The sequence below is a fragment of the Carassius carassius genome, chromosome 31 (assembly GCF_963082965.1).
Source record: "Carassius carassius chromosome 31, fCarCar2.1, whole genome shotgun sequence".
Classification (NCBI taxonomy): Eukaryota; Metazoa; Chordata; class Actinopteri; order Cypriniformes; family Cyprinidae; genus Carassius; species Carassius carassius.
In genome coordinates this window covers 22174272-22187156 of record NC_081785.1, presented here as the reverse complement: position 1 = coordinate 22187156, position 12885 = coordinate 22174272, and the positions used below count along the sequence as shown (strand labels likewise).

General features: G+C 35.5%; 1 gene segment (V, D, J or C); it reads right to left on the bottom strand.

Moving 5' to 3' along the window:
* Positions 1-10827: 10827 nt before the first annotated feature.
* LOC132112125 (T cell receptor beta variable 19-like) lies at positions 10828-11437 on the bottom strand. The segment is given in 2 exon segments: positions 10828-11241; positions 11315-11437. Coding segments are annotated over 2 exon segments (408 nt in total).
* Between the last annotated feature and the right edge of the window lie 1448 nt (positions 11438-12885).

The window sequence follows — 12885 nt, the reverse complement described above, 5'->3', positions numbered from 1 at the left end:
TTGGGTATTCTCGTTCCCAAAGCGTTATCGACGCATCGTCTCTTCCTCGATGGGGAACGTCTCGGTTACGTCTGTGCCGGATGCGTCTCCCTGCCATACTTCCTTCGTTCCTGTGATCGACTTGCTTCGGCACTGTCGAAGCTAACACCGGTTGCTCCGGTTGGGGTTTTTATCAATTCCTGGTCGTGACATCACTCCTGACGCTCACTCTCACCATTGGACTAGTTGACATGGATGCTTCAGACGCACTCACGCAGAATGCGTTCCCAAAGCGTTATCGACGCATCGTCTCGTTCCCTTCTCGGGGAACCGAGGTTACAGACGTAACCGAGACGTTTTATTTATTTATTTATTTATTTTTTATTGTTTACACGCAATTTTGAAAACCGGGTTCTTTTTGTCAAAATATAAATCACAATTATTCAAACACCACACTCAGTTGGCATAATTCTTAGATGGTTTGCAAAATGACACACTTCAGTCAAAACATATACACATATTTGTGAAAATGATATTAGTTTCATTTAACCAATACAGTCCTCAATGATCAGACACTATTGCAGCCAGTTTCACTGCTTGGTTAAATAAAAAACTAATTTTAGCAAAATAGCATGTGCTAGATTTTTGGCCAGACATTGTTATGTAAGGGATCATTTAGATGATTTTTTTTTTACAAGCCCACAACATTCTCCATGATTAGTTTGAGATATAGGTAGAATGTACACAAATAGACCTACTATAAACTTACCAAGCACTGCACAACACTGATGTTGCAGACTGAATATTTTTCAAGTATTTCAATACAGTATTTCTTACCATAATCAGTTACAGTAATCAAGCAACAATGAAATCAATGAAACAAAATGTGTAGACAAATAAAAATTACTGCATGAAGTCAAGTCAAGTCACCTTTATTTATATAGCGCTTTAAACAAAATACATTGCGACAAAGCAACTGAACAACATTCCTTAGGAAAACAGTGTGTTAATATGCAAAATGACAGTTAAAGGCAGTTCATCAATGATTTCAGTAATGTGATCTCAGTTCAGTTTAAATAATGTCTGTGCATTTGCAATCAAGTCAACGATATCACTGTAGATGAAGTGACCCCAACTAAGCAAGCCAGAGGCTAGAGCAGCAAGGAACCGAAACTCCATAAGTGACAGAATGGATAAAAAAACCTTAGGAGAAACCAGGCTCAGTTGGGGGGCCAGTTCTCCTCTGACCAGACGTTCCAGTAGTTCAATTCCAGGCTGCAGCAAAGTCATATTGTGCAGAAGAATCATCTGTTTCCTGTGGTCTTGTCCTGGTGCTCCTCTGAGACAAGGTCTTTACAGGGGATCTGTATCTGGGGCTCTAGTTGTCCTGGTCTCCGCTGTCTTTCAGGGATGTAGAGGTCCTTTCTAGGTGCCGATCCACCATCTGGTCTGGATACGTACTGGATCTGGTGGCTACGGTGACCCTCTGATCTGGATACAGACTGGATCTGGTGGTACGGTGAACTCAGAATAAGAGAGAAACAGACTAATATTAGCATAGATGCCATTCTTCTAATGATGTAGCAAGTACATAGGGTGTTATGGGAAGTGTTCCCGGTTCCGGTTTACCTAATTAATGCAGCCTAAAAATCCTTTAACGGATTTGGATATTAGAAGCATATTAGGGTGTTATGTGTAAGCCAGGTTAAAGAGATGGGCCTTTAATCTAGATTTAAACTGCAAGAGTGTGGCTGCCTCCCGAACAATGCTAGGTAGGTTATTCCAGAGTTTAGGCGCCAAATAGGAAAAGGATCTACCACCCACAGTTGATTTTGATATTCTAGGTTTTATCAAATTGCCTGAGTTTTGAGAACGCAGCGGACGTAGAGGATTATAATGTAAAAGGAGCTCATTCAAATACTGAGGTACTAAACCATTCAGGGCTTTATAAGTAATAAGCAATATTTTAAAATCTATATATCAAATAGCACACCTAGGTTCCTTACTGATGACGAAGAATTGACAGAGCAGCCATCAAGTCTTAGACAGTGTTCTATGTTAATACATGCAGAGTTTTTAGGTCCTATAATTAACACCTCTGTTTTTTCAGAATTTAACAGTAAGAAATTACTCATCATCCAGTTTTTTATATCAACTATGCATTCCATTAGTTTATCAAATTGGCGTGTTTCACCGGGCCGTGAAGAAATATAGAGCTGAGTATCATCAGCATAACAGTGAAAGCTAACACCATGTTTCCTGATGATATCTCCCAAGGGTAACATGTGAAGTGTGAAGAGTAGCGGCCCTAGTATTGAGCCTTTAGGTACTCCATACTGCACTTGTGATCGATATGATACCTCTTCATTCACTGCTACAAATTGATGGCGGTCATATAAGTACGATTTAAACCATGCTAATGCACTTCCATTATTGCCAACAAAGTGTTCAAGTCTATGCAAAAGAATGTTGTGGTCAATTGTGTCAAACGCAGCACTAAGATCCAATAAAACTAATAGAGAGATACACCCACGATCAGCTGATAAGAGCAGATCATTTGTAACTCTAAGAAGAGCAGTCTCAGTACTATGATACGGTCTAAATCCTGACTGGAAATCCTCACAGATACCATTTTTCTCTAAGAAGGAATATAATTGTGAGGATACCACCTTTTCTAGTATCTTGGACAGAAAATGGAGATTCGAGATCGGTCTATAATTAACTAGTTCTTTGGGGTCAAGTTGTGGTTTTTTGATGAGAGGCTTAATAACAGCCAGTTTGAAGGCTTTGGTCACATATCCTGTATGTTGTGAGAACAGATGATAACAGCCGATTCATTTTGGTTCTTCGTGAGGTCATTGGAAATCTGGAAAACGGTTTTTGCATGGTTTGCCACTGTCCATGGAGAAAGAAACATTGTTTGAAGTGAGTATTGTTTGAAATAAAATGATCATTATAACATAGAAGCAACATTTACAGCACAGTCAATCATCATTTGCACAGCATATTTTTACTATTACCTGTTAGCCACAAGAGACATGCAGATTTGAAAAGGAAAGCATTCACCGTGTCAGCTCTTTGTAATAAAGTGACAACATTTGCTATAAAGTGGAGGCACAAGAGGGAGGAAGTGATGTCATATATAGGTACACAGACGGCTGATTACACTTTTGACACTCAAACATATCATGTTTTGCTGTAGAACAAGCTCATAAGTGCAGAAGATTGAGTTTGCGCTTTGCACATTTGAATTTATGAACACAATTGGAGTCATATTTTGTACTTTTCATTGTCTATTGTTGAACTTTTTTGTGTGTGCAATTCATTTAAACAGTACTCGCCTTTACTGCCTTCAAAATGCTTGGAATTTATGAACTGAAATATTGACAGGAACATATAAAACAAAACAATTTCAAGAGGTTTTTCTGTTATGGGGAGTGTTTGAATGCCTCTGCAACAATGTAGCACGTTTTGCAATAAAACACTATGTATTTACAATTAACATAATAGCATGTTAACTAAATAGGTCTGTTTATTTCCTGTAAAATGTTATATATGTTAATATATTTTAGCTATTTAGTACAATATAGATATATTTTAAATTCAAAACAAATTGTTCTATTAAAAATTATTTATATGCTAAATAGCTATGTGCTTATATGATTCATTAAATAGTGTTGCACTTCACTGTAGTTTTATTATTAGTTGGCACTGAATCAAAACTCACAGGTGTGGGGTGGAACATAAATGTGCCTCTTAATGAAAAAAAAGCTGTTTAAAAGAGGTTTTTGTATCAGACAGAGGTGACTCTGAGCACTGTGTAATATGCTGCACAGAAATACACTGCACTGTCAGTCGGTGAGAGGTTGCTGAGAGTCAGAATGCCTTTATTTCTTCCATTTCCTTCCAAGTTGATCTTGTTTTCAAATTCAGGCTCTTTATTTTTAGAATCAACATAAAGGTACCCCATCAACTTTAAGCCCAATGAGTCCTGACTTTGTTTGTACCACAGTATTCGGTCATAGCTCTGTATCTTGTGAGTACAAGTGATCACAGCAGATTCATCTTGTTTCTTCAGTAGATCATCAGGCGTCTGGAGAACAGTTTTACCAAGACAGGCAACTGTGGGGAAATAAAAATTAATAAATAATAAACAATTGTGTATAACAATCTGTATGATTCCATTTTTATGTATTATGTAGTAATATTACCTGTAAACATCATTAGTGCCACAGAAACGCCATTGAACATGTTCATCATGGTTTCTTTCACCAGGTGTTTCTGTAATGAATTAAAAGCCCAAGTGAGAGGAAGTGATGTCAGCTTTATTGGGTCCTAACCGGTGAACCCTGGGAAAAAAAAGAGTAATAAAATGGGGAAGATCAGATACAAACTACACATGAATTGTGTATAAATATCATAACTGTGCATGCTTTTGATTCAGAAGGAGGACAGTGATAATGATTGATTATCATTCATTAAAATTTCTTGTGCAAACAGCTACATTTGTTTGTATTGTGAGTAGGCAGAACATTTCTTAAATCACACTGCCCCCTGTTGATCAGTACTTAACTCTAATTATAATATACCTTTTTTTATTTAATTTTTTTTTACATCTCTCCCAGAGTTTGATATACTGTGTAATTATAACAGATTTATATACCGCTATCATCCACCTCCAAATTCTTTACAGTTAGAGATTAACTCTCTGGAACCGTTTTATTGGCCACAAATTTATTTGGCTCATGAAATGTAATGATTCATAAAAAAAGATTGGTACAGTGAATAGAGAAGAAAAACAAAAACAAAAATTCTGTAATAATCTGAACTTTCAGTTTCTTTTATAGTTTATTGTATAATGTCTGTCATGGAGATTGAGTTTGAGTATCTTGGCTCCAGTGTAGCAACAGGGTGATATGATATATGACATGATATATCACAGAATAATACTCCTCATCATGTCACATTGAGGCTGGATGGGTTGAAACGTATTTTTCTTCATTATTTGCTATATTTGCTAGACCTACAGTGTTCATTATTGGCATTGAATCAAAACTCACAGGTGTGGAGAGAAACATAAATATGCTTTTCATAGAAGCAAGCAGTTTAAAAGAGGTTTTTGTATCAGACAGAAGTGATTCTGAGCACTGTGTAATATGGTGCACAGAAATACACTGCACTGTCACTCAGTGTAAGGTTTCTGATAATCAGAGAACCATTTTTCTGTCCATCTCCATCAAGTTTGATCTTGTTTTTAAATTCAGGCTCTTTATTCTCAGCACCATATTCAAGAAATCCCATCAACTTGAAACCCAACATCTCTGGACTTTGTTTGTACCATAATATTCTGTAATAGCTTGGTATATTGTGAGTACAAATGATCACAGTAGATTCATCTTGATTCTTGATGAGGTTGTCAGGCATCTGGAGAACAGTATTACCAAGACATTCAGCTGTGGAGAAAAAAAAGGTGTATAACAGTGTAAAACAGAGTATAATAATGTATAGAGTGCAGATTGGTGTATTGTTACCTGAAAATATAATTATGCATACAGCTACACTAAGGAATGTGTTCAGCATGGTTTCTTTCACCAAGTGCTTCTGCTGTGCATTAAGGACAGGACTGAGAGGAAGTGATGTCAGCTATATTTCAGCTGTGCTCAACTGGGGGTTTATTACTCAGAACATTTGTGATAGACCTTTTAAGGTTGATGAAACAGTGAGGGGAAAACACATTAATCTTTTCATCTCTCATCACTCATTTAATTACAATTCAAATCTTTTACTAACTGAGGTCAAAGTCAATATCATTTTCTGTGTTTATTAACTATCAGCTGTCTGTAGACTAACATATTTCACCTGTTATGAAATACAGTACAGTATATTGTTATATAGACTGCATCTCAAACCAGAAGGATGCAAATATCAGCAGGAAATTCAACTAAACCCTTGAGCAGGTGGGAAAGAGCTGCTGTGGTTAATTGTGCAGCACTGGTGCTTTTATTTCAGAGCTTTCTGTATTGTGACATGACTTCGCATCACACTGTGTAAACTAGCTGCGCAGTAGTACATTGCACTGTCACCGGCTTCAAGTTGGAGGATTTTTAAGGAACCCTTCTTGGTTCCATCTCCGTCCAATTCGATTTTTTTATTAAACTTATCCTCTGGGACAGAACTCGTACTCCAGGTATATCCCAGCAATGTAAAGTCATGGCCGAGTGTTTGTTTGTACCAGAGGATCATATTGTAAGATTGTATGTCGTGTTCACATACAAGATCTGCAGTGTTTCTCTCTGATTTAATCAGATTTGACGGGCTCTGATTAACACTTCCATTAACAGCGGAACCTGTAAAGAAACAAAAAGTACAATATACTTAATTGTAAATATCTGTGTTAATATTATTTAATATAAAATAGTTACCTGCAAGCCAAAGCAACAAGACAAGGAGAACTCTGATCATGTTGATTTAGATTGTAGAAATATTCTAAGTGAAAAGAAATGTTCAGTTTTATCTCTCTATGGATGTCGCAACATAACCGCCCCTTAGTAGTTCTAAACAAATTCTATTATGGACCCTCAGCGTCCTCTATCTGCAGGTTTTGTAACTGCTGCAATTTCCTGCCAAGGGTTTAGGCTGCGAAGAAAGTTTAGAAATGAAATGTTTGTCTCCATGTTTGTTAATGAATGCTTGAATCCCCTTATATACAAAACAAATAAACTATAATCATAATGATCTCAGATATTCTAGTGAATAAATGTTTCAAACATATCTATTTATGCTATTTATTTTGACAGACCCTGACCTCGTTAAATACTTCATTGTGTGCTTCAATCATTTTTTTTTTTACCAGAGTGTCTTGTTTTTGTTAGTTTTTCCGTTTATGTGAAATATGCATAAAATATTTTATAGTTTAATATGCTATTATTAATGTGTATAGCTGTATGAAATTATTTCTCCTTGATGCCATTGGAACTGTACGTATAAGCAGCCTGTGTGCACAATACAAATATAGGGGTTAGTGTTAGAGTTTATCTCTTGTATTAGTTTTTAAAGTGAAAGTTTGTGGGTTCAGTGAGCTTCATATGACAGCAGGGTTTTTGCATTAGACTGAGCTGATTCTGAGCACTGTGTCATATGCTGCACAGAAATACACTGCACTGTCAGTCAGTGTGAGGTTTCTGATAATAAGAGTGCCATTTGTCTGTCCATCTCCATCCAGTTTGATCTTGTTTTTAAATTCCAGCTCGGGGTTGTCATATTTAATATTAAGAAACCCCATGAACTTGAAACCCAAGATGTCTTTTTTGTACCAAAGAATGCGGTCGTAGCCTGCTATATTGTGTGTACATCTGATTACAGCAGATTCATCTTGGTTCTTTATGATGTCACCAGGTGACTGGAAAACAGTTTTACCAAAACATGCAGCTGTAATGAGAGAAAATACACATAATACAGTGAAAATCTGTTTAAGCAGCTGTGTAGCACAATTTCACATTATAAATAAGTGAACTAAAATGTTAGATAGAATTACCTGTGAGGCATACTAAAGAGACACAAACACTTAAGAGAGTCATGTTTGTGTTACATGCTCAATGACAATTCTATGCATTAAATGCTGGAAGGCACTTCTGACAGGAAATGATGTCATATCTGGGGGTGCTGACAACATAAAAGTATACACTATGCAACTTTTAGTCATCTAGTGGTTGATAGCAGCATAAAGCTACAAGTTATTTGTGGATGAACATTGAATCAGGATCTCATATTATCAAATGTTGATCAAGTCAAACCCTGAGCCCTTCTGCAGGTGAGGCAGAGCTGATGTAGTGAAACAGACGAGAGTTTTTTGTATTACTGTTTAACTGTTTATATCACTGTGAAGACTGGCTGCACAGAAATACACTGCGGTGTCATTATCTGAAAGATATTTTATGGTTAGAGAACCACTTTTAGTTGCATCTCCTTTGAGTTCAACTTTGGCTTTAAAATCATCCTCTCTTTGTCCAGTTTGCATCAGGAGATGTCCCAGTAACATCAGTCCCTGGCCGGGGGTTTGTTTGTACCAGAGTATCACATTGTTGCTTGATATGCTGTGCTGACATTCAAGCTGTGCATCATCTCCTTTTGCTTTATAAAGGAATGGAGGACTCTGGTGAACCTTAGTACTGAAGACAGAGCCTGAGTAGAAAATAAGAGAGAAGTCAAAAAATAAAAATTATAATTGGATAAACATTATCACTCATTTGTTTAATAAGGGTTTTTTTTTCTTTTACTCAAATAAAGATAATACCTGTGAGTCCCAGTACAGCAGCAGTGACAGTGACATAAACTCTGTCTTGTGCAGGTCAGAGAATGATTCTGAAGGAAGAGAACACATCCCCAAAAATCATGTCTTGAAATATGTCTTATGATCTGCTTCTGACAGCTGAACTGCAGCCTGTGATCGTTATAGATATATTTCATATAATAAATAAATAAATAAAATACAAATGTTATTCATTTAAAGTAGTTTTGGTGGTTTCAAATAATTAAAAAAATCTTTCCCTTACATATTTTACTTTATACCAATTGAAAGTCTCAAAATGAACTCTAACATGTCTATATGAGCTTGTGAAGTGCGTGTCTGAGTGCATGCTGTCATTAAAGTAGAAGTGAAATATAGCAAATACTAAATGTATGTATATGAATGTATGAATGTATATAAATTTGTCTCCTTTTTTTAATTTACAAAATTGGCAAAGATAAACATTTACAAGAAGACTGAATGTCATACAGTGCATATTTAAGACTCAGTTCTCATACTATAACTCCCTTCCTCAACACAGTGTGCATGACAAAGTGTAGAATATTAGCAGTTATGTATTGAGAAAAAAAGATACACCTGTCAATCTTCTTTTTTAACATAGCAAGAATATAATATCACAAAATTGTAAATAAAATCAGTTCTACATAGAACAAATTGCAGTTTCAAGAGGCCATTCACACTGCACCAGTTTTTGCTGTAAAAGACAAGAGAGGATGGCAGTGGAAAGAATTTTTTTTTTTTTTACTGACTTTTTGACCGCTGTGTCTTGCATAAAACGCTGCAAAAGATCCACACACTTTTCTTAACTAGACAATGAATCAACATTTATGTGAGTCATATTACTGCAAATTTGGATGAACAGGCTTTACATTTATGGAATCACATTGCCACCTGTTGAACACTGTCACTGTTATTGTCTATGGATGCTTTTTTTGTTTAAATCTTGTCAAAGTTTACTGTACTGTGTGCTGTTTGACTGAGCAAAGATAGACAGCACTATCATCTGACTGCACATTGTTCACAGTCAGAGATCTGCTCTCTGAAACAGTTTTAATTGCTGGAAATTAGTTAGGATCAAAACAAGGAATTTGTGAAACATATAGAGAAAAAGACAAATATTTCTTTGAATATTTAAAGAGGTTATTCTTCTAATATTGTGTAATGGGTTTAAATACCTTGGTCCCAATGTAGAAAAAAAATAATGTTTCTCATCTTGTTACACTGAGGCAGGCATTGGTTCAACTATAATCTTCTGTGATTATTCAAATTTAAGGTAATACAGGATGTGACATCATTATCATGGTAGTGGTGATCTTAGGGTGGGAAAAAAATTCTGAAATTAAGAATTGTCGTCCTTCACCTCTTGAGTTGGGATGAGAATTTAATTGACAGCATACTACAAGATTGTAAGTAACACTTTGAGAAAGACCTACTGGTTTTGTGTTCAGTATTGGCACTGAATCAAAAGTCCCAGGTGTGGAGAGGAAAACACTTTTAAAGCAAGCCATTTAAAAGAGGTTTTTGTATCAGACAGAGGTGATTCTGAACACTGTGTAATAAGCTGCACAGAAATACACTGCGCTGTCAGTCAACATCAGGTTGCTGATAGTTAAATTTCCATTTGTCTGTGCTTCTCCCTCCAATTTGATCTTGTTTTCAAATTCAGGCTCGGGATTCTTGTTATTATAATGAAGGTACCCCATCAACTTTAAGCCAAATGAGTCCTGACTTTGTTTGTACCACAGAATTTGGTTATAGCTCTGTATGTTGTGAGTACAAGTGATCACAGCAGATTCATCTTGTTTCTTCAGTAGATCATCAGGCGTCTGGAGAACAGTTTTACCGAGACAGGCAACTGTGAAGAAAAAAGTTGTTTATAATAATGTTTCAAATTAAAAAAAATTGTAAATTGTAAAAGTGAGGTGCATATGTGTTTATTATTACCTGTAAACATGATTAGAGACAAAGATACGCTACTGAACGTGTTCATCATGGTTTCTTTGATCAAGTTTTTTCTTCTGTGCAGTTAAAGGCCCAAGCAGGAGGAAGTGATGTCAGCTGTACAAGTTTATAACTGCTGAACCCTGAGAGAAAAAGAAATAAAATGGGGAAAATAAGATTCAACCTAGACAGAATGAGTTGCACATAAATATCAGAACTGATATGCAATTCACAGTGATAATGAAATTAAGGATTTATTCCTAAGTTTATTCCTTTTTAAAACCACTTTATTTAAACAGACATGTATTTTGTATCAGGCTGAAATTTGTACCACCAATACATCTCTCTTTTAAGAAATTAGTTTTCTCTCTTTTTTTTCTGTACAATTCTATCCAGAATTTAATATATTGTGTTTTTACAGTATACTGTACATAATTAACTGTGTCTACAAGCAATGTGCAATAAACACATTATTTTAAAAATTAAGTTGAAGTTATTTTCTGTGATAATGTACAAATTGCCATAAATGGTGTCAACAGACTGTAACTTGTATCTATGATACTTCTAAATGTTTTGTTTCAGCTCAACTGTTTTGAAATGTTGCTTATTGTTATACCAGACTGCCACCTGTTGACTAATGCTGTCATTGTCTTTTTATGCACCGAATGTTTTTGTACAGCATTCTCCAGCCTTTGACACACTGTGTTGACTCACGGCACAGAAATATATGCCACTGTCGTCTGGCTCTAGATCTTTCACTTTCAACGATCCACTGTCAGCAACACTTTTTTGAGCTTCAAATTTCTTCTCATCAACATCTCCAAAGTCTGGTGTAATACCACCAGTCATAGTGAATACAATGAGTCTCATAGTCTCTCCTGGACGCTGTCGGTACCAGTACATCTGGTTGTATGAAAAACCCTTATTGTGATTGCAGTTCAAAGAAGCAGAACCGTTCTTTTGTTCCCAGAGAATTTTAGGATCTTGAACAACACCATCTCCACCCACAGCAGCTGTGGACAAAATTAAATTAAATTAATAAGAATTTCAGTTTATTGTTTTTAGTTGCTATAAAGTTGTACATACCTTGACTGCAGTGCAGCAACAGAATCAATGTAATAATAGCACTAGTCATGTTGAGTTTTGATGGGAGAGTGAGTCCCAACCTTTGAACTGATTCAAACTAGCTTTTGTTGAACAGGATATGACATCATAGGTTGTAACCGTAATGAACAATACAGCATGAACATAAAATATATAAATTATAACTCCAAGCTCTGATTATTTTTATTTTTTTCCCAATACAAAAATGTGATACTCAGAATTAAAGTGAATCTTTAATATGAGGAATCAAATGAATCCTTTATAATATTAAGCCTTATGAATAAATCCAACCTCGATTTGATGTGTTTACCAATCAATAATATGAGGTGATGCTTTCTATAGTTATTACAAGTAGTAGTAAATGCTTATGCAGAATAATACACTAGTATAAAGGATATTTCCTTTTGCACCAACATCTCATTATTGCTCATTTTTGGCAAATAACCAAAATTTAGTCACAAATATAATTTGAAAGCTAATGCTGGATCTTTTGCTAATAAGCCGTTTCTGTAACCGTGCCAAGGTTTTGTATTAGACAGTGGGAGTTAAAGCACTGTGTCATATGCTGCACAGAAATACACTGCCATCCACTGTGAGGTTTTTAATATTGTTTTTAAATTCTGTTTCTATTTGATCAGTTTCACCATTAAGGTTTCCCATTAGTTTAAATCCCAGTGTCTCTGTGTTTGTTTGTACCACATCATAGGAAATAACTTGCTATATTGTGTGTACATATGAACGCAGCTGATTAATCTCAGTCCTTTATTAATTTAGGAAGAGTCTGGTAAACAATATTACTAAACGTGGAAGCTGCAAAGAGACAAATAAATGAAATATTTAATAATGAAGTTTCGATAAAAGCTGATTTACATACAGCTGTTGTAATAAAAAAAAAGAAATCAAGAAACACTTAAAAGACATCATTCCCTGTGAGCCACATAAATGTATGTACAAAAATGCTGTTTCTCTGTGCTGTAAATGCCATTTAACTAGTTCAGTCATCCTGGAACTAAAAATTATAATGAAATATCAAAATAAAGCACACCCAGTAACTCGTATGAATAGTTTATAACTATCACATTTAAAGTCCTAGCCCTCTCTTCTCTCCCATCACTTCTTGCCTCTGCTTTACTGTTGGTCATAAATTGGTCTAAATATAGTTAAAGAATTTCAAACATGTTAAATCATGTTAATGGATATGTATTTGGTGATGGGAACATGTAGGATTTGCTGCTGTTGCATGAACAGACATGCATCCTGTTCAATCGCATAGCAGATCTAGACATGTGGAGTTGGGGGAGGTGGAGGGAGTTATATAAAACAAAACACACAAATTTAGATAGATATTAAAATAAAATAATGTAGGATGCTCTGTGTAGATAAATGTTGAGTTATCTCTGAATTTATTTGCACATAAATTATTAAGCAGGTTTCCTTCAAGAGATTTATAATAGCTGCTGCATCTTCACTACTTGACATAGAGAAGCATAATACCATACTCAAAGTATTTTTCAGTGTTTTTCAAAATCTTAAACATTTGATCATCGCTTCAG